Below are 23,989 nucleotides of genomic sequence, written 5' to 3' on the forward strand. Positions count from 1 at the left end.
CAAGTTCGGAGTTAAAATACTTCTTCGTCGGCAGCGTTGTTGCACGGAATTTCTAAAATTTACCATTGTTACAGAATTGTTTTTCAAGAACCCGGTGGTACGAATATTTCAGTCCTTTCCCGTGGATATCCGAGAGCGCGCGCGGCAAAGAGGATTTAACTTAGGTTTAGATGGGGGCGAAAAAGGCAATTTACTTAGGCACAGCTGGCTATCGGACATGTTTAGCCGCTTGCTGTTTCGAGCGTTTTCAGTAACTAAGCGGTCGGAATCAGAGCTTTCTGCGAACAGTTTAGCCGGCAGGACGAATCGCGGTAAGCCGAGAAACTCGGTGAAATAACTAATTGGAAACGGTACCGCCGACACTATTTAGATCGATAAAGTTCCGGGATGCACGTCGTTTGTGGAACCCATCAATTCCAATTAGGTGACTCTCTGCGTTGCTTCGGTACGATCTTTCACACGATATCAAATTCCTTCATTGCGATTGGTTTAATCCGCATACTTTAATTTATTGCTTGTTACGTAATATCAATGGGAGCGCTTGTTACGGAGGGAAGTGAAACAAAGAAATTAGGCGAATCAAATTAATTGAATTAATTACTCAGGTGAGAAGGGCAACGTTGGAAGACAATGTTATAAATGAAATTTGGTTGGCTTTGAAGGCCTAAAATATTTCTTTACGCAATTATATATTTAGATCAATAAAGACTTGTAATGATCGTGTATATGGATTATAATTCAGTTAAGTAGTATTATTTGTATTGATACATTAACGAAAAATATTGATTGATAAGATATATCATTTAGAAGTATAAAAGCATGTTTAATTTTTCGTATTGATTATTAAAAAATTGTTTTTTACATCGAAGACTTTCCGTTCTCAGTAGTTTATCAACATATTTGACGACCCAGATATTTTTGGTGGCTGTTCCCCGTAAATATAAAAACGTACAGCTACAGAGAAAATGCGTTGAATATTTATCGGTGTTCTACTTGCATGCAAAATATCGTTACAATCAGCGCGTGCTAGTTGGGTGATGTCCCTAGCGAGTATTAGTTACCTTCGACGTAACAATCTCTACAAGTATCGAAGATATTTCTCTGGAGACGCTGAAGCACCGCATTCCAGGAAACTTAACAAGCCGTCTCCTCTAGTTCTGGAATGTCAGCTCCCGTTTATGAACACCTTGAAAATAATGCTTAGATTTCACCTCGTTTCGTCCACGGGGAAATTTGCGGCCATTAGAATCGCTTATACAGTAAATACATCATCGTGGAAATCGAAGGCATCCGAAATTAATATATCATGATAAAACAATAATTTTATAATTTACACTTTATAATTCCTTTCATATTTAAATTTAAAAAAACCAATTTTGTTAATCATTCGACAAAGTAAAACTTTTATATTGATTCTAGGAGTAAATACATTGTCGAAGTTAAAACTTCATGTATTTTCCTTTAATCAACGTGGTCCATCGTCGGATTTCAATGCCTCCCCTGTATCCCTCCTCCCCAATCAATGGGACGATAAATAATTTGCTGTTTTCTAAGACACCGTGACGCCAGGCACTTATCCTCCCATGAAACTTGTATTCCATCAGCATAGATAGAGCGTGGGAGGGGTCTCGATCCGAACGCGTGCATAAAATTTTTATTTTCGCATACCTTCCACCCTTTCTGCCTTTCAGACGTGCGCCGGGGCGGGGCGAGAGGGGGATAACCTTGCATAAAATTGACGAGCAGCGAGACGAGCCATTCCCGGTGGGTTGGCTAAAAATTTCAACGCATCCGCAAAAGTGGACGTTCTCGACGATGCCGAGCTCTTAGCGGCGAATGGTCTACCCTCGCGAGCAATCCCGGCGAGCCGATAAACCAGGGACCGTTCTCTGTCTCGCAGTTTCTTCATTACGCGAAATCAAACTTGTTAATGCTCTCGGATGCCTCTTTCGTCTGATTTTTCCTTACAGTGTCGTTGATTGATTATATTTCTATATATAGTGATCCCGGATGAGCCACCGAGTTTATAGTGGAGCTATTATTATAGATATTGAAAATGTGGATCTTCTAACAATATAAAAATGTTTAATAACGTAAGCAAGTTGATAATTAGTAGGAATTATTAGGTTGTGATGGTTATAATTGAATTGTAATTAGGTCGAATGATTAGTAGTTGTTCATCTTTGCTTCTAATGAATAAGTGTTGTGTGAAACGTTTGAGATTTTCGTAGGAGCTTGTGTGTTAACTGTACTCTCATAATTAATCATATATTTCTAATTATATGTCTATAATTAACTATATTTCTACATTACATTCCCATGGTCATTGGCACAACTTAAGACGTAGAAATATTCCGACAGAAATTTCAAGTGTCAACTGATTCCCCATTATATCGAGAACAATGAATTCTAAATTTTAAGTAGATTAACTCTCTACATATATAAATTCTAAAAATCTCTCTCACGAATTTCTAACTAATTACCCGGAACATCTACACCATACAGATAGCATACTTTTTCTACAAACAACACAGTGAAACCTATATCACCCCTAAATCCAGTACATTAATATGCCATTGGAAATGGCATTGCACCCTCTCACCCAATCATCCAAAATTCACGCGAATGTCTCCACTAATTCGATCAACCACACACTCCCGTCCCACGAAGAATCACTCAGCCTTACTGAAATCTACTCCCGCGCCTTTTAGCGGCGAATCTCGCTAGCGGTAAGAATCCCACGGGGAAGGGACGCCTTTAACAAGCTATTTTCTCTAACGCACAAAACGTCACCTTTCATTCCCCCGACTTTCGACGAAACCCCCGGCCATCCACGAGTCAAGGCACGCCTGCAGACACACTCCGCAAAGTACCCCTCCCCGCGCCCTGCCGAGCCCTCTTCTTTCAGTCTACCAGCCCCGGACTCCGGCAAAGTGTGATATGGTACGAGATAGAGTCTCGAGACTTTCCTTTGAGATCTAATTTTCCGACATTTCAGATTGAATCCGAGCTCACAGATCTCTCCCCTGTACCTGTCCAGGCCTCCTTCTATCTATCCGGCTGTCCCCCTCTCTCGTCCCTCCGTTCGCGGAAGAAACGGTAATCTTAAATAGTGCAACAGCCGCTGCGATGGTTGCCAAGTTAGCTCCCCGCTAGGTCTCTAAGTAATGAACGCGGGAAACACCGGCGAAAATGCATCAGTCAATCGGTGGGAAACCCTTCCGCCCTCTGAATGCCTCCGTCCGTCCCTTTTCGTTCGGCTGGGGCTCCGACCCTCCGAGGAATTCGTCGCCGCCTAACGTCCTCCCCCTCCGGAGTGGCAAAACTCGAACCCCCGAATTCTATGAGCAGTTTCGTTTCGGCTAACTGTATTTCTCTGCTCGTTTCCGCGCGATTCCAATGTGGCGTCGCGTCGTGACGCCCCCACCCTTCGAGCACACTTATCGCTTCAACTGCGCGGATAACAAACTACAGTTCGGGATGTTTATGGGAGAGACGAAAGGAAATCTTTACTCCTACGAAAGGGTCCGCGCTAGCTTTCCGGCTTACGCGGCTTGGGGTTAATAGAAGACAGTGTTCTTGTTCTCGAGCGGCGGCGGTTACATTGTGCGGAATAAGGGAGGCGCGTTTGTTTCGATGCCGCCGGTTTTCCGATTGATCCGGGTTTTTCGAACCTCGGTAATTTACTTTGGGGATTCTTGAGGTGGCGACGGTGTCTTGTTAGGGTGTTCAGGGGGTTTCGGGTGTTTCGGGGTGGTAGAAGCTTGCGGTGCTTAGTTAATCGTAAGTCATTCTATGTTTTTGAATTTTTTAATATCTTCTTAAAGAAAATGTAATATTTTTGTAAAATTGAAAGTAAGAAAGTAGAGCTGTAGGTACGTTAGGTATATTATTAATAATGAGTAATAAATAAATATTAGTGGTATTTTGAATATTTCGTGAGAAAAAGGGTGGTGTCTCAAAGAGGGTTGAGTATCACTGATTTGTACTGTGTGTGATCTAATAAATAAAGTTTGTTAGTTTTTCATAGTATTGGTGCTATTATTTTATTAATTTAACTATTGTGTAGAGTGTTTCATAGACTTACTGTCTCACATGAATAATGAAATGTAACAAATAGTTTATAAATGTTTCGTTAAAGAATTCTAACATTATTTTATTCTTCAGTTCTTATCTTGTAACTTTTCTGCGTGAAATTTATTATTCCAAAGATTATAAACAATGTAATAAGGGAAACGAAAGAGAGAAATATTTTTGAAAGGTTGACGAAGGTAAATTGCAATGAAGTCTAGAAGAGTGCACAGAAGAAGATCGAATAATAAGAAATCTCCGAATAGTCTGGTTCCCGTTAATTGCATTTCCTGCTAGTTTCCGTGCCATCACGGCGGTTGCCGATCTTTTCCACAGAAATAGAAAATTCCACGAATTTGATAAGATATATTTACACCTTGAACCTTAAATTATGAAAGAAAGAAACGTTATTAACGTTCAGTATTCTCTAATGTAATATGTCGCTAACAATTTATTCAAACCATTAGTATTCTAGTTAAGCTACTTAATATTTCATTTTAACAATTTAATGATAGTAATTCCATGAATTAAAGTAAGTGTCATTTGCTAAATAAAAGGGACATATTCAATGGACGAAAATGAATTTGTAACATGATTGTAACAGTAATAAATTAATTATACATTTCTCTTTAAGAATTCTTTCAATGTTAGTATTGTTGAATATTGAATAATAGTGAGATACATGATTTTCCATAAATAGAAAAATGTCTTTTAAAAATTCTTAGCGAGTCCAGATTAAAATATTTCCATGTCGATCAAAATAATCCTCGTGACGTTGTCACCCTGTATTAAAGTTTAACGAGATACCCTCTGCATTTTCTGAAATGCAAGGGTTCACATTTTTCTATGAAAAATTGTTAAAAGTTGAATGGGAAATCGCACAAACAGCATCAATTTCAAATTTCTCATTTACACCGCAGATTTATATGCAAATTCGTAATGTTATAGGTGGATCTATAAAAACAGAATATATAAACAGGGATTTAATACTTATCTGATGAGATCCATCGAATTTACAAGTAAGATGAACAAATTATCCGCTGTCAATTTTTCAAATATTAACATTTTATTTTTAACGAACAAATATTCAAAATTATTTAACTACAGCAAGTATACTTGAAAATGTTAAGTTTCCTACGTCAATGTTTTCTCTCTTTCAATGAATTTTCTATTTTTTTCGTTATCACTAGATTCATTAAAGTTGAAAATAATTAGCATAATGGATGTGGACCATCTGTCTTCAGTGTATCCAGTTAATTTGAAGTCTGACCATTTGAACATTTAATAAGTATTATATTGAATACTACGCAGACTCCGGTGATACGAGGTCACCGGAAATTTATTTTTGTAACTCATTGGTTTCAATATCCTTAACCGGTCACGATGTTTTAGCAGGAATATCTATTTTCATTGAATATATATATATATAGTTTTGCCTGATCACTACACTTTATTCAATTGGAGTAATGTTCATTAAATATGTTAGTACTTTATTTATCAAGAATCAGATGATAGAATTTCAAAACTAACAGACAACTTTAATAAATTATTAATTCTTTAATAAATTATTACATACAAACAGCGATTAGAAAAATTACATTTTCTCAACGTACCAGGACTCTACAAAATTTTCAGACAACAGATTTGTCACTATGCTTTACATTAATAATATTTCACTTTTTAATACTGGTAATGTTCATATCCTCTAGCTTCTGAACTTTCTCCTTTCTCTAAACGACGTAAACAATAACAGTAATCATAAATATGAATGGTAAGCTTTCAATAATTAAAACTTTCTAAAATTAAAATAATTGCCTTAATTAAATACAAATTAAAGAGTCAAAATTTTTCATCAAAATTGGTTTCAATCCTCCTGCCTCTGCTAGATTCTAAATAAAAATTTTGTTGGCTGGACATATCAAAATATTAATTCACTCCAAATATAAAATCTAAATAAAAAACTTCAAGTCATCGACTACGTTTCCAATAATAGTTAACCCACCACACTCAAAAGTTTTCTTACCACATATACTCATCATTCTCCAATAAAACATTAACAAAATCATCGACAGTACTAAACAAAAACAACACGTACACAAATCAATAGATACATCCATTTTATTCCAACATCCCATATTTGATCACGTTCCACAAAACTCGCTATCAACTATCGAATCCCACGATCTCTCTATACCAAGTCAAACGTCACCTACAAGTCATCCCCATTGCAAACAATCAAATCACCGAGCACCGAGCTCAAAACAACTTAGACCTCAGAATCGCGGTACAAGTAAACCGATTCCCATAACTCACCCCATCCGGCGCATTTATTGTATCAACATCCCCGATCGAGCGATTCCCAGGTAAGCAATAATTAATTTACGGAACGAAGCCGTAGTTTCATAATTCACTGCCGCGACACCGTCAAGTTAACGTGCTCGGGCACGTGTCTGCCTGTCACCGAACTGTCACGCGGAGGATAAGAGAGACGCGCGAAGCGAAGCTATGCAAGATCGTTGGAAAGCTGCAAGTGTGGCACGACGTGGCGTGGCGAGGCGAGGCGAGGCGTTGCGAGGCGAGGCGTTGCGCCTTGTTTCGCCGGAAACGTATTCGTTGAGGCTGTTTTAAGCAGTTCGGTGACTTGCGAGACGACTCGGTTATAACGATTGAAGTTTTGTCGTAGCGCGGATTACATCCTCGTAATTACGTGCGCACACCTCGCGCGCTAGGACCCACTGCAGGTGGTTCCCAGAATCCCGCCGACTGTTGCCTCGGCTCCCTTAACCAGTAAGTGGAGTGGAAAGATACTGCGGGGGTGGTTTGGATTCGAAGTGTGCACGTGTACGCGTGTCGGGGGAAGTCCTTCCCACTGTCGTTCCGTGGTTTGACGTACGACCACCTGGAAAAGTCCTGACGCAGACCGAACTTGCTGCCGTCACCTCTAACCTTAGCGCCGTCCCCCCGCCCTCTAACCCGTAATGCTTTCGTTCCGCCCTTCCTCGAGGAATTACGATGGTACACTAGTCACAGCTTGTTTGCTGATAAGCGATGCTCTCGCAATGTCTCGTAAGATCTCGACTGTCGGGAGTAGGTACTCGCGTATGGACCAGCAACGCGGGTTGTTAACGACTGCCGGCGCAACTTGATGACGATCGTTACGTTCGCCCCTTCTCCGCTCGGAACTGACGTTCCGCTTCTTTCCGGCGCGAGGAACTCGAGTTAAGGACGGTTGCTGGAAGATCTCGCCTTTGTTCCTTGTTTTTCCGTGGTTTCGGTATTGACTCGGTTCGAGGGCCTGGGAGATTGCTTTTGCTGATTTTCGAGGGATTCTGTGTGTAGGTTCCGAAAGGAATTCGTAATTCTGTTTCGCTGATTGAGAAAGGAGAGAGAAAATGTGGATCGAAGCTGAATTAATTCTTCTGTTTTTAATTCTTTGAGAACCTAGAACTTCATTTAGTATCGAAGATTACTAAAATTGAGCTAATATATGATACAATTATGATTAAATATAGTAAAGGCTAATGAAATACGTAGCTATTGGAGTAAAATTTAATATTCAATTGCGAAGGGTTAATAATTCTTATTGTTTCACACAGAGTGAAGCAAATCTTTTGAAGATTAATATAATCACACAATGCTCGTTTCATTGAACCAATTTCTTCAATTCTCAAGACTCATATATGTGTAATCGCACAATCACCTTAAATTACTGATCAACCTGCCAGTCCTCCATCTTCCAACTATCAAAGTGATTCTCCTAACAGAACCGTTCGCGTCAATTCTTCCTCCGACCCGATGCCAAACTGTAGACGTCCGTGCGAGGCAAACTATCGGCCGGCTGCGAAATATTTACCAACGAATGCTGTGCAATCACCTGGAGCGCAACGCTCACCGTCCGACAAAGGGGTCGGACGCACAATCCAGACAGCTGAAGAAGCAGCGAAAGACACTTTTTCCCGATCCCAGTGGACCTGACGTCTCTTAAGGGGATATCTCGCAGCCGATGAAAGTCAACTACTCAAATCTCCCTTAGTCGGGAGAGAATTCGCGCTGCAAATACGTAATGAACAAGCAGTTTCGCGGCCGATTCAACGTTACCCCTGGGGGAGAACACAGGAGAATCCGTTCCGACGTTTCGTACTTTGCCATTTGCACCTTATAACCCCCCCTACCCCCTCTCTTCCCTTCACTCTTTCTTTTTCTTCCCTTCTTTCTCACACTTTTTCCTCTCTTTCTTTTTATTTCCCTATTTCTTCCTCTTTTTCCGCCCTTGTTGCTCTCACTCATCTATTACTGACTTTCTCAGTTGCTTTTTTCATTTTTCTTCATCCCTGTCACGTTCTTTTTCTCTTTTTGACTTTCTCACTTGCTCTTTCTATATCCCTTTTTCCCCTTTTCTGTTTTATCCTCAGTTCCTCTTTCTGTTTCAGTTCATTGTACATTAGTTCATTCTTACTTGTCTTTTACTCGCTTGCCCTTTCTATTTTTCTTCGTCTCTCCTCGTTCCTCTCTTTCAATCTCAGTCGCTCTTTCTGTTTCGCTTCATTCCCCTTTTCTTCGCTTTCATTCTCGGTTGCTCTCTCTATTTCGCTTCATCCCTCTCCCTTTCCTCTCCATTCTCCCTCGTTCTTTCTGTTCGGCTTCATCCATCCGTCTCCCTCTTTCATTTGCAGTTGTCTCTATTTAACCTCATCCCTCTCCCTCTCCTCTCTCCATTCTTATTCACCGTTTGCTTCATCTCTCCCGTTTCCTCCCTTTCATCCCCTTATTCTCTACCTTCCGTCTCTCCCTCATCCTCTCTTTCAATGTGACTTCGTCTCTCTCTACCTCGTTTCTCTTCCTTCCTCGACCCCTCTCCATCCCTCTCGTTCCACCCCTTTCCATCACTCCCGTAACCAGCGTTAACAGCGATCGCTTCGCTCACAGTGAAAAATTCAACGGCCGAATTGTTAGGCAACAGCGGAACAACAACGCGCGCCGACTCCGTTACTCTATTATATCGCCGGCGCTCGGCTTGTCGTTAATTAATGAAAAGCCGCTACGCTCATTGGCACTGGCTGCACTCTAAACTCTGTCTCCCTTCTTTCTTTCCCTCTATCTGTTTCCATCCTCGCGTCCCGCTTACAAGCCCCGGTGATATGTTGCTCGCCGCTTCCCCCGCAAGGGTGTCCGGACGGCGGAGGGGGGCCGAGGGAGTCGGAAGCGAAATACAGCGAGGATTTAGGGGCTCCCGGGCGTTATTCAGTCCCCGGGTCCCGCGGAATAGAGTAATGCGCGCGGATATAATTTAGAGATTCGGTAAGAAAGGAAATTTACTTGATGCATTGTGCAGGCCGTTAAGCGTATCATTAACATTAAATTCTGGCCCGTTCCGGTGCGTGCCCGGAAAATATACACCGCGGGGGACGAATTTTGGCACGCGGGCCTGAAATACTGTGCCGGATGCGAAGCGGGCCGCGTAATTCTGTATGCTCCGCTTCTCGTCGGAGGGAAGTTATTCGGCCGCCTTTCGCCTGTGTCGGTTACACGTCTCGTTTGGGAACGACGAGCTCCCTATCGGGTGCTTTCGGTTTTGGGGATATTGCTGTTGGTGTTTTGGATAAATCGATGGTTGCATTAGGTCGTCCCACAAGTTCCGCGACGTTTTAACCCCTTGGTCTGTGATTTATTTGTTAACTGTGATCGATACTGCTATTTTATCGTTAGTAATTTCTTAGGGGAAGAACGAATTTTGATGCTTATTCTATGTCTACATTTATTCTAAAGGTTATCGATCAATAATAGAGAAGTAATATAGCACTTAGATTTGTCAAATGCAGATTAACATTTTTTCACGAGTCTGACACGATATTATAGGAAGGTATAAACATCTTGAGATCTAAATACGTGCACCCTTCTGATTTATATAAACGAGAACAACATCGTTTAATAAATATTATTGATAATTTAAAAACAAAAATGAAGTTACCTTGGTTGTTCGAATTGTTGGTCTTTGAAAAGAAATGCTGTTTATTCATTTCGACTGAAACCTAATATATATGTCTAAGATCCTACAATGCATGTATCTTATAATATTTTCAGTACACGGAAGATAAAGTGTTTCAAAAAGTTAATTTTCTTCCAGACAGGTATGCTGTCAATTGTCGTGCCACCAGATTTTATTAATAAGGACACGTCGAGCGATGTCGTGGCACGCGAAGGAGGGCAAGTGAGTAAGCGATTACTTCCATATTATTATAAATTAATCCATATCATATGTTACGGCGTAACGACGGTTCCGTCGCGGAATAAGAAGCTCTCATCACGATTTCGTTGCGGCCTGGTTTATGATAGGGCGAGAAAGTTACAGCGTTAAGGGCGGTAAGTCAGAGCCTAGCTTACAGCCCGTAATAAGGGCCGGATTTGGAATTGCATAATTCGAAAATACCCCTGTCATAAACCGGGCAAATTTTTATGTTCCTCTTCCATGAATCGGAGAAAAGTCAGCACTAATTTCAACGTTGTAGAATACAAATCGTCAAAACATCAGTTTAGACTCGCGTAATATCATAAGTCGCTTCACTAGTAACAAGACTCATAACTGTTCTTACTGCGAAAGTAAAGTGAAGTTCATAGATAAACTCGAGATTTTCAACATCCACCCATTATACATTCAATATCCACTGGTCGTTAATTCAGCGAGTGATAATCAAACAAATTATTGCTCACACCAAAACATCATAGTAAATTTATAATTTAATTCCTTATAGTATTAATCAACTACTATAAACTTTCCACTCAAAGGAAAGAAACAAATAAATCAATACTAAACGCACACCAAGAAAAACTAAAATCAGCTGAAAAAATAACAGAAAATCCAAAACAAAAGGAAAGGCCGCGAAATGAAAAAATCACAAGTGATCGCAGCGAAACGCCGACTACTCGCATTCATATTTTTCATTACCTTTCATAGGACCAGAGTATCCTTTTACAAAATGTGCACTCAACGTTTTATCCGCGCATTTAATTCGAGAATCCGCGGCGCTTCAATCGGCCGCCGCGGAAACGAAAATTCTGCGAATATTGTTAAAGCATCTCAATAACCTGTTGCGCGTGTATACGTATCACGGCGGCGCGTGCTCTCAAAACATACGCGGCAGCGTAATGTGTAAATATTTCCCGTTTCACCCGGTTTTCTTATCAAAGCCGATGCCGCGACCGGCGCGCCCGGAATATTACGTTTCCCCGGGAACGAACGTCAAAAGCACTTTGAAAAGTTACCGCGTGTATTTTCTTCTTCGGCGATATTCTTCAATCGCGACAGACGGTTCGCCGTCCCGCCCCCGCCGCCCCCGCGGAGCCGCTCGTGCCGCGGCGGGATTCGCTTCCCGTGAATTTCAGTAATTAAAACTACTTCGCCTACTAAATTTCCGCGCGGGTACAATTAAAAAGCCGCGGAGAAATGACGACGTAACTCACCGTAATATACCGTGCGTTTAAGGGCCGAATATTTATGCGACGCGGGGAAAAAAGAACTCGCCGGGAATTTATATACACCGCCGTTCACAAGTATTTAATCCGCGGCAATATTTGCGGCCCTCGAGAAAAATTGGTAATTTACGATCGCCGGTTGTCCCTGGTTTTCTGCGATTCTGCGGAGGTTATCTTCGAGTGGGAGGGGGGGGACTTTGTTCGTTGATGGAGCGATTAAATGTTTGTGCGACGGTAATTAACACGTTCGCTGGCAGCGTCGGGTATTCGTGCCGATCGATGTTTCATATTTTGTGTGAAGAGTAAATTACATTTACGTGTTTTGATGGTACAATGCGCGGACACGGAGATCTTCTTTTTTAATTGTTACTTGTGCTTTGTGACGATGTGTTTTATTTAATGAGACAGTGTGACTGCGGGTATTGTTATTGAAAGACGGTAGCGAATGGGTTAATGTAGATTGTAAAGTAAATATAGTTTTGATATAGGAAAATTTCGAAATTTAAGATGGTAAACATGAAACTAATCGCGTAGACAAATTTTGAATTGTAATATTTGGAATATTTTATTGTTTTAGATATAATGGTGTTGAAAACTATGCGTAGTGATCATGCATTCTTACTGATAATGTTACAATTCAGTTCCACTTCCAAAAATGAACATCGGTTCATTTCATTGGCAACGCTGCGAAATAGAAATAGAATCGATTGAAAAAATTTCAAATTTTACTCAAACATACGATTTCCGGAAACAAAGATCGCTTCATTTTATTCGACGTTACGAGGCAGAAGTAAAATCGATTTAAAAAATTTCAAATTATACGAAACAATTCGATGCGACTTTCAAAAATGAACATCGGTTCCGGTAGCGCGCGGGCATAATCCTTTCCCCTGCTAACACAGGGGATGATGCTTATCAAAAATGAAAATTCCAATTCCAATCGGATCTCGCGAATTGGTCGACCGGTTAGCCACTCTGCGCGCCAGACATTGAAATTACCGAACGATAGGTTTCCATTCAGAAAATAAACACTTTTATTAACACTTTATCGTGCCGTGTCAGACTCGCGACAAAACGAAAGTTTGTAAATGTATATGTGTACACAGAATAGAATTCTTTCTCCTTTTGACGCATTGTTAATTACAAAATGGTTCCAGCATGCTTATGGAAGAAATCATAAGGCAAGGGTTAATGGCGTGTAGCTGAAGCACGTGAAATTAATCCCTTAAGAAGATTTAAAATAAGATTAACGAATACGGCTGTCGCAATTCTTCTGAGCTCAAAATGAATATTATTTTTTCTGATATTAATTACAGTGATTTAGAGTAAACGTAGACATGAATTGAGTGTGGAATTGTTTTCTTTTTTTAATTAATTGTGAGTAATGAAATAACTTGTCAAGCATAGTTGTAAAAGAAAATATACTGCAAGGGGTTAATTAAATCTTGTAATCATTACACGTATTACATCTTTACATAGGAACACGGAGAAATTAGGGAACTATATAATTTAACGTTTGGCTGTCAAACAGTCGATAATGTAATTATTATAATTCATCTCTTTGCAATCGAGAATTGTCCAAACTGGAAACTTTTCCCAAGGAAGACCGAATTGTATTCGAACTGTATTCGAATAAATAAATTATTCGTTTACAGTTTTGGATTTTAGAAATCAACGCTTGGAGTTACTGTTACAATGACACTAAAGGGAACAACTCTTTACAGTTGAATGGAGCTTTAACGGCGACTTTTGATATCTAAAATCGAAAGTTGCAAATGCATAATTTAATCGTTTAACTAATAAGATATTGTCCTATAATTTTCTTCCTTCTAATATTTAAAATTTTAACATTAAAACTACCAAACGGGTCAGTACGACCTATTCCTGATTTCCTCCTTTCTGCAATTATTAAAAAGGTAACAGACGTTCCTCTGGAAAATTAATAAGAAATTGAAAGAAGAATTATAAATCAATAAAAGTCTCAATAGATGCACTCTTGCAGTTTTCATAAAGAAATTTCAAAAGGTCAATTCAATTGCTCGGTAGTTATCGCGTTGATGTACAATTTAATTTTTTATTGGAAAAAACTTTTAGAAGTTTAAGAATTCTCGTCCGCGAACAGTTGAATTTTCAATTGATTCATTACTCGATGGACAAGAACAGCAAATCTACAGGAGCTATTTCCATCGTTGGTCGAGTGTTTATAAAAATCTCGTCGCTCGTCGGGAGATTTCCCTTCTCCCGCGATACGTTTCGTACTCTATCTGAATTTCAATGAGACGGGGGTCTAGAAGTTTTAAACTCGTTTTCTGTATCATCCCACATTTAGGATATCGGTCCGTGGCCTACCTGTGTCCTTAATTTGAAATTGATAAGGTCGTTCGCGAAGAAGCCAGCGCGACGACGGAATGGAGGAAATGATCGTCTCAAGGTGAGCTCGCAGGGAAAATCTTGCTTGCTCAATGTATTCCATCGAGAACGATAAAACTGCTCGGCTAATTACCAAAGAAAAACTTTAAATGTATCGCCATATTTGAATTTCAATTTCTCAGTTAATTTTTATTGTTTCTGGTACACTGTTTGAGTCTTTCAATCATCTTTTTTTTACGTAACACGCAATAAGTAATAATAATTGTTATAAAGTTATTTACTATCAAAAAGTATTTGCTATTTTAAATTAATGTTGAAATATTTACTATTGTAAAGTTAAAGTATTTATTATTCTAAAGTTAAAGTTAAAATATTTGTTATTGCAAAGTTTTAATAATTATCATATTGTATGTAATTTAATGAGTAGTAAATTATTTTATCCAGGATACTGTATAATATAATATGTCTTCAGTTACATGTTACTCTTTTGAGTAATTGATATTCGATTTAAAGGCCTTTTATTATCGTTTGGCTCATTGTTATTTAATAATTCTTTAATGTTTTCGGTAACAAATTTTTATAATGCAGTTAAAACTGTCACTTCTACAAGAAATTAAACAAAATTCTATACTGACTGTATTGATTGATTGTAACGAAGATACTCTGCGATACGGTTTCGATATATCGGTTTCCACCGATTTGTCGCTCGTATTTTCTTATAGAACAGCCACCAACGCTAAATCTTAAACTCGCTATTGTTTAACGGTAAACTGCTTGAAATTCGATCAGCGGAATCCGATATTCTTCGACCGAATAAAAGAAACTTTATCTTCCTCAATGGAACGACACAATTAAATTGCTGAAGTACTTCGATTAACCCGACCGTTCAATCTCTTATTTGTAGGATATATTGCTGTTTCGAAATCATGTGGATCTGCTTTTTACCGAATTAATATTAAAACGCACACGACGGTTATCTACATTCTCTTATAATCAGTGTAATTATTTATATTATCAGATATCAGCACTAATGTACATAAAGAATTTGATTGTTTTAATATTTTATTCTTAATATAAAAAATACACTTAATTATTGTTGTTTCAATTACTCTGTCATTAAAAAAATTAAAATATTAATAAAACACTAATAGAATTAAATAAAAAACAATTTCAGTTCTCACGTGCCCACTATGATTAAAGAAATTTGATGTAATTTATCTCATTTAAAAACTTCATTTTTAGAAAATAAAAGATTCCCAGCATCAAATGATGTTACTGTAATACAACAATGATATATATCTTTTATTAAAAGGGACACATAAGAAATAAAATTGTTTTATACTTCATTAGTGTTTTGCTATTTTATTCTCCTCAACGACAGATCAATTGTAAATGCCAAAAATGAAGCATAACTTTCAAGGAATAAAGTATACACTATACACTACACCAATTTGTGTGCACGGAGAAGGGCTTGCCAATAGCCACGGAATGAAATGTGACAAACAAAAGCCAAGAATTTCAATATCGCGTTGCCATTGTATTTCCAGAACTCTCAATTCAAAAATGTTCACAGAACGAAGTGTATTCATACGTAAAGGGCGTGTTCGTCACTTACCTGGCGCCGAGGGACAGTCGAAGTGCTTGAGTAGCTGGTTGGCAGCGGCTCTCGACTCCTTTCCCCCCTGGCGACGTGTTTTCTCACCGCACACACTTTAATACTCTTAACCCGGAAACCGCGCACTACAAACTTCGCTCGTCGATGTATATACTCGGCCCGGCTGTTCTCGAGACACTGGCTCTTGCTTTTCGGTACGCCCTTCAGTTCAATGTCAGCGCCCAATGATCCTTGGAATTGGAAAACATTGACCTCCTAGATCACGCTGGGAACCTGGGGAAAACACTGCATTTCGTTCGAAAGAGAAATAGAGTTTCATTATTTTATAAGAATAAAATTATTAACACTAGAACTATCGAGCGTTTAATACGATCGATATGTAATCCCTATAGAAATTGTAACTATGGATTATATTCGGTTTCTTCAGACATTCGTTATAGTATTCAACTATTTCCAGATCATTCCGAATATTCAATGCTTCGATGATATCAATAATTGCGAAATAAACCGAATTTCAAACACCTGTATTTGAAATTGATATTTTTGAAGATTTGTTATTATATTATTGCATGTATTTGCCTCTACACTCCTGCTTTGAGCCTACTTTTATTGGAAAAGCAGTATACTACCATATTTTATTCAAAAACTGGTCTGAAAGGGTTAATAGTCTTTTTTTTAGTAAAATACTAAAACTTACCTATTACGTATATTTCTTTTGGAACAACTTAGTACATAGCTCGGAAGAGGCTGAAGAATGCGTGGAAAAAATGGCTCGTAGAAACTCAAGGATTGTCGTAGGACAACCTTGTTTATGGTTTTCGAAGCAGACGTTGACCCTCGTAATCTCAGTCTTTATATCTGTTGGCTGTTGTTCTGTTAGTCTCTTGGGATCGTTATCTTACCGGAAGATGAATCGGGTTTTCAGGACTTTTTGTAAGTTATCTCTTAAAATGCGAGAACTTGAATTTCTAGTTATGCAGGCTCTCCGTGAAGATTTTTTTTTTATTAAAATGTTTACTGCCACGTTGGTATTGTGCCTTGGTGATTATTTCCAAGAGCGTACTTTCATTTTTCTTTTAATTACCGCGGATGGAGTTATCGATTTTTCACTGTTTGTTTTTAGTTCACCGGGGAAAAGTCGTTAGATACTTTTGAATGGTGGTTTACAGAAAATATGGAATTTATAAATTGAATGAAATGAAATGAAGCGAAATGAAATTAAAATCTTATTTATTATAATAATCTAGTATTTCAAATTAATCTCGGTACAATGTACTTTGAAACTTAATAACTCTGAAGCACATGGGAATTAAAACAATTTCTTTAGTAGTTCCGGATGAATGATGTGAAATTTATGTGCATAAATTAAATAAATTAACAGAACGATGGATGCCACTGATACCTCTGTTGGACATGAGTCTTAATTAAATGAAGATATTTCGATTGTGATCGTATAAAGTAATGAATATAGGACAAATTGATTATAGAAAATGAGAAACGTAATATTTGTAATAAGTTTCAATTACTGAACGATTCGTTTAAAACTTTATACAACCACAGGTATATCAGAAAATAATTTCCATTTTTACTGTTGAAGATATTCCTAGCATAACTCAGTTTAAAATGATTTTCAACTTTAATGAGAAGTCAAATCATTGGTCTAGTATAAATAACTTTTAATTCAGTGTTCCAAGGAAACTATACTAATAATTGAAAATAAAGCTCTGCACTGCATAATTTTTTTCTTTTATTCTATATATATACATAAATGTACATAGATAATACAATGAAATGCACATACGTTGCATTTATCATCATCAATAATTTAATTTTCTGCTTCCTAAGTACCCAAAACATTAATTAATTTATTAATAATCTCTTCACTAAATTGTCACCTCCGGTAACGAGCAGTTGAGTTTCGTGCGCCCAGAATTAAAGAGTCCGTAAAACTTCGAACAAGCGCTTAAAGCTGATAGACTCAAAATTTGTATGAATAAGGAAAAATTCCAAAAACGCCTGTTCCCGCGAAACAGGGAATTTCGATTAAGCGGACCGAGTTTCAAGAAACAGCCGGGAAAATTTAATCTGCCGGTGCGACAGATTCGCCGTGAAATTTCGCAAAATGGCGCGGCGGGCATTATAAATTCAAGCAGCTTATATGTGCTTTATTCAAATGTGTCACGTTTTAACGTGAAATTTGCGTTTTTATCGGGGCGAATGTGAAAAAAGTGCTGCACCCGGAAGACAGATGGAGTAATTGTTAAGGGTAACGCACGGCGATTCGGACGGGGGAATGATTTTAATCAAGATTAACCGGCGAACGCGAGTTACCGCGAACAACGGGAAATTTGTTCGAAATATCAAAAGCTGCTTGAACCGTTCCTAGCATGTACACGGTTACTTTCGAACGTGTCTCAAGTTAAGAGGCAAGTTAGAAGAAAGTCCAACAGTAATTAACAATCGTGCCCGCAAAGTCTCGCGGGGTGGCTTCATAAATTTTAATTTCGTAAAAGCTCATCGCGGAAACTGTAGACCGAGAGTAAACAAAGACCGAGGAATTTGATGAGAGACGTAAGTAATTTACGTCCGTCACGATTACGAATAAATTCTGAAACGATTTTGATTTCAGTGAACGCGTGTACTCGAAACTTCATTGATACGGTTTAAACGAAATCCGATAGGGATCATTAGAATAATTAAACGTTCCTCGTGTCGCAGTGAAAGTGAACTCGTTACTTTCACTTTGAGTGAGAGGGCTGTCAAAGTGATTTGATATTATAAAGCTGTTATTCAACGAGGAACAATAATTAATATTAATGTATGGTATTAGTTAAAGTTTCGACATAATCGTTTATTAGTTTTGTACCTCTTTCTTCTCTATAAATTTTGTAGGTAATTTTTAATGATGAAATAAAGATAAATGTATTTTTTATATTCGATATTTCAAATAAGTGATATGAGTAACCGAAGAGGAATTATACTAATTCTGAAATGTTAAAGCTAAGCTTCTTTTTGTCTGTTTTATTTTCTTTTATCTTTTAAAGTGTAGGTAACAGAGGGGTTCAAATGCCATTGAGTGGTAGTGCACGTAGTGTTATATACATTTTCTTATTCCGAGAGAGATTACAGTAAATCCTAACACTGAAAAGACTTCTGCACATAGATCCTTTATAGAAGCGGGTTTCTGAAACGTTGTACAATAACTTTATACAACGTTTGCGCCGTGAAATCTATTTTCGAATGTGATTGTACATTTCTGAATGGAAATAAATATGAAATACTGTCTGCGATGAAAATAATTTTACTATTACTAATTTGCAATTTTTAAATTACTTACAATTTACAGTTATAATCGCGTTTAATTATAAGATCAGAGAGACCAAAAATAGTTACTTCAGATTTTTTAGATTTAATAAATTATTCGTCGATGACTGAAATATTGAAACAAAGGAAAAACACATATTAGTCTATTTTAAGTATCAAAGTTTGAAGTCATTACAAATTTTGACATACTTACAGGAAACAAATATTGTTTCGAAAATGGTTACACAAATAGTTACCCCAAATTTTATCAATCTCATAAATTTCTTTCTTCTACATCAATTTTTCTTTTTCGAATCATGTAAAAATATCTAGAGATCAAGGATCAATGAGAATGAAATCATTCGAAAAATAAACATTTTTTCAGTGAAAATTGCAAACGTTTAGAACATGTTAGAAAACTTTTTCTCTACACTAACTGTCATTTTTGACATCATGCCATATAGGTGCTAAGAATCAACAGGAATAAAATTTTTCCAGAAATAAACATCCTTTCAAAATTGCAAATGTCACGAACTGTTACCATACAGGTATCAAAGTTCGAAGCAGTCATTTCAAATTTTGACACAATCCCAAAAAAACAATCATTTCCTCGAAAACAGTTACTCAAATAGTTGCACAGATAGTCACAAAAATAGTTAACCCAAATTGTCTCAATCTCATAAACGTTTTTTCCTACATCAATTTTCCTTTCTCGAATCATGTGAACATTTGCAAGATCACTGGGAATTAAATTATTCCAAGAACATGAATTCTTTCAGCGAAGACTGCGAACATCGCGATCACGTTAGAAGGCGTTCACAGTTCGGCGTTCCTCCTTATAATGGGCTCGCTATCTCGCCATATCAAGGGACCTCCGTCCCCCCACTGCCGCTCATCACTTCTTTGTCTGCGACGAGTAGACAGTATCGGGTCGCCAGGCGATGAAACAAATGCAAAATTGCATCCACTGCTCTCCGGTTTCGCGTTACGTGAACCGAGAGACGCGATTATGGCGCGGAGATTCTGCAGCGCACAATGCGCGCTGTCTATAAACACGCTTTGTCACAGTGTCTTCGAGACGATACGCGCCGTGGCGGCGCGGCGGGCGGCAGGGGCGCATGTTATCGTACAATCGCGCGCTAATGTGTACAAATAAATGAACATTCTGTTGTTCCGCGTACACTGATACGCGTATGCAGCGTCGCGCGCCGTATCGCTTGCCGCTTCAGTGTGCATCTACCATAGATCGCGTTACCGTATCTGTCATTATTCGGAAGAATAAGCAACGCGCGATTCTTAGATAGTCGACTCTTTGCCCTTCGATTTCTTTCGTGACTGTTTAAAATTACTTCGTCACTGATTGTTGAAACGAAGTATTTTCTTGAATAAACATTATTTACCTGTTTTAAGTGGATGGTTATTCAATAAATATTTTAACCAATTCCGGGAGGCAGAGAAAGGATGTCAAATAAAACAGGAATGTTATTCATAAGACGAACAATGAATGTCCTGAAGTTTAGCGCACTATTGAATACTTCTGATAATAATTTATTATAAACAACGGAGAATTCCATGTTTATCCATCTTCATGTTTAATTTGACAGCGACCAGTGTTTGTTGCACCATCGATTTTTATGCGATATTTTATAAAGCGCAAAAAATCATTTTTAAAAGCTGCAAATATAACTCAAGGAAAGAATCAATACTATTTTCAATACAATGTGAAAATAATTTACTTTTTCTTACGACAGATACGAAGTATCGACGTCACAAATATGTAACTCTGATCGTGAACGTGTTTTAAGATGATTAAAACATTATTAATAATTATTATATTATTATATTATCATTAATGAAAATAAAAACAAAACTAAGAATATCAAAGACTAAAACAGAGTTTAAATGAATAAATAACAATCAATATAATCCACCGTCGAAAAGTGTAATCGCGTTGTTTTGCGGTTTCCAAGTAAACAGGAAAGAAATTCAATCGCGTTCGCCATATTGCGTCTCGATATCCGCGAAGGTACGCGAAACTCGAACGATTAACAGAATTTATACTCGCAGCGAGCGTACGGAGCATCAAATCTGTATTCCGCGGAAGAAGAACATTCTATAATCGTACGCACCCTGTTTGCGAGAACATATTAAAACGAAAGGAAGCGGGGCGCCGGCAACAAAAATTCGAGCCATTCCGATTCGCGAAGATCCCCCGCCGGTTCCCTGAATCATTCGTTTATTGCTCATAATATCGAGGCAGTTTTCGAGAAACGACTCCGTCGTATAAGCCCGGTATAATCCCAAGGCGTTGCTCGGAACGGTTTCCGCGCGAATACGTATCGCTCGCGAGGGCGGACCGCGACTCTAATTTTTCCGAAGATATTTATACGGGAGCCCCGGCGTTACCGCGGGGCAATAACGAGGTCGATTCTCTTTATAATTCCGGTTTCATAACACGTACAGGTGAAGTTAACGTGCCGCGCGAAGGGCGTGCCGCAACCCCGCATATGGTGGCGCCGGGAAGACGGGCAGAACATTTCAATTCGGGAGTCAGTTGCAGAAAGCGGCCCGAACCAGAAGCCTCAAGGTAAGATTTATATACAGTTAAGCCTTTTCGGGAACGTGTTCGTCCATCTGATTGTGCAATGCGTTTTGCGTATAGTTAATTTTATGTTTTTATGTTTTAATTTTATGTTTATGCGGGAAAATGAAGGTATTGGGGACTTCTATTTCTTTGAATATTTTTGGGTTGATTTGCGCTTTAAAGATGTATGGTTTATGTAAGGATGGTGCTGTACTACGGTTTGAACGAATGCGAGTATTTTCGTTGCTGATTTGAGTGGACTATTGAGAGTTTTGAAAATGGGGTTAAAATTTGAGAATTTGAGGATTTGAGAATTTGAGAATTTGAGAGTTTGAGAGTTTGAGAATTTGAGAATTTGAGAGTTTGAGAGTTTGAGAGTTTGATAATTTGAGAATTTGAGAATTTGAGAATTTGCGAATTTTACAATTTGCGAATTTTACAATTTGATAATTTCATAATTTGATAATTTCATAATCTGAAAGATTAGAAGTTTGAAAATCTGGAAATGTGCAAACTTAAGAACTTGAAAACATGAGAACTTGAACACTTGAAAGTTTTAACGGATAAAAATAAAGAAAGAAATAGAGAAGCAGAAAAGTAGAAAAATTATAATAATAATGCAAAACATAATTATTATTCAAATCAATAATAATATCATACACATAAGTAGCTGGCTTGATACTTTCGTAACTGTACATGTTATCTATTTCACTGATACAACGCGGAATATACAATCACGTTGTCTACGAGGCCGTTAGTTGGCAGTTGGATTCACTTGGTATTTTAATTTCCTTATTTTTGCGTCCCGTTCCTCCCCCGCCACCTTCGTTACCTACAGAATACCGAGCAAAGGCACAGACTCGCTTCGAACTGCCTGCGGGCAACGTAACTTTTCAGAAATTGTTAAGTAACACTCCGTAAACGTGCGAAGAATCGATAGAACTCCGTGTTTTTATGGGTCACGTTCCCAGTGCTTTCGAGAAAAATTTTTCTCTTACCTGCCCGCTTGAACTTATACTTTATTATCCCGCCATTTCGTTGAAAATTTTGCCGGCCATTCAGTCGCTCTTACCGTTGAAACGGTTTAATTGTGTTCTTTTGTTTACCACTCCCTTCATTTACTTAACTTTCTCCTAACAATATCGTAATTAAATTATTTCATATTAGGCCGAACGAATTTCAACTTAGACTGCGTATCAAACAATCATTTAAAAACATCATCCTAAAAAATTTAATTTTTGGTAAGCTTAATTAGTTAGGTACTTGATATTTTTGATACTTGATGATTTCTTTCATTCTTACAATTATTTTCAGAACCCTAATCCCTGTAAAACTCGATATCCTTCGATTTCCCTAAACCTAGACAACAAGGGGTTCTAGTGGCATTCAATCAGCGAAAAGTGTCCGCAAAGGTAACACGGTCTTTCAAATGAACCGTTTCTCGACGGACGATCGCGAAGGGGTAGAAAAAAAACGAGCGAAACGTCGAGGACAAGAGGGAGGAAGGGGGCAGGGAATAGATATTCGCGCGGCGGAGCTCGTTCTTCAACAATATTAGGAGCCATTCATACGGCTCCATTGCGCTCTTGAAATGCCGCGCGCAATAAACCCCCTCGGCGCTGCGTGGCGGCCGGTACGTACGCGTAAAACGAAATTGTTGAACACAGTGTCGGCGTCGGTGGAAACGATCGGCGGAGTACAGCGGGCATAAAATCGCGGCACGCTTGATAGGCGGAGCCGGACAGTCGCGTCTCTCGAGCCTTCCCACGGTTTTTCGCGCTAAACGACGCACTTAGTATTCGCTTCGGCATTGTGCCGCTAATAGCGGGCAAATTACAGTCCACCGTCGCTGGGACGGGACTGGGTGGAATGTAATCTGATTACGGATTAATCCTTTGCGAATGAGACCTCGATTTTAATGTTATCATTCATTCGTATTACCTGTGTCACGCTGGCCAACTAAACACTCTATATATTCGTAGTATTATTAATATTATTAATATTATTATTACTGTTATTACTATTGCTGTGATTAGGACTATTATTGATATCACTCTTATGACATGCTGTGCCTATGTTCGTCTGAAAACGTGTTCATCGTCAACTCTATCGAAAGACAACGATTATTCATTTGCGTTTGCTTGTAAATAATTCTGTAAATATATTATACTTGCATTTGACGAAGCCTAAACATAGCTGACAGTCCAGATGCTTAGTCACTCTAGCCCTTAACGTAAATCATCGAGGCTCAAATGTTTTCTCTACTACGAAATTCGAATGTTCGTAAATTCCGTAAATGTTTGTGTTAATGTCATTGTTTCTTTGTTTTTCGTATAACCTGTCGAACGGTTTCATTGTCGATTGTTGGAGGAATCTTTTGCAAAATCGTTTCTCCGAATTACTATTTCTGCGTCGCTCTTTGAAAACATAGACGAACAAGACGTTTGAGGACAAAATTTAATTTCCCTAATGTTTCTTTGCGAAATGAGGCGCGTGGTAAACCCGGAAGAGTAGTTTATAACGATGTATTCAGAGTTTATTTATTCTAAACATTTAGAATTTTCCAAGAAAGGAAT

The 23,989-nt window shown here is 38.4% G+C and overlaps 1 protein-coding gene across 2 annotated transcripts in view; it reads left to right on the forward strand.

Moving 5' to 3' along the window:
• Window positions 1-23,989, forward strand: part of LOC116429020 (lachesin) — a 142,478-nt gene that overhangs the window by 93,485 nt on the left and 25,004 nt on the right. For both annotated transcript variants that reach the window (XM_031981382.2, XM_031981383.2), the window contains exons 5-6: window positions 10,196-10,279; window positions 21,293-21,416. In XM_031981382.2, the coding sequence (XP_031837242.1) occupies window positions 10,196-10,279; window positions 21,293-21,416 (208 nt within the window). The remainder of the gene's footprint in view (window positions 1-10,195; window positions 10,280-21,292; window positions 21,417-23,989) is intronic.

This window comes from Nomia melanderi, chromosome 14 (assembly GCF_051020985.1).
Source record: "Nomia melanderi isolate GNS246 chromosome 14, iyNomMela1, whole genome shotgun sequence".
Classification (NCBI taxonomy): Eukaryota; Metazoa; Arthropoda; class Insecta; order Hymenoptera; family Halictidae; genus Nomia; species Nomia melanderi.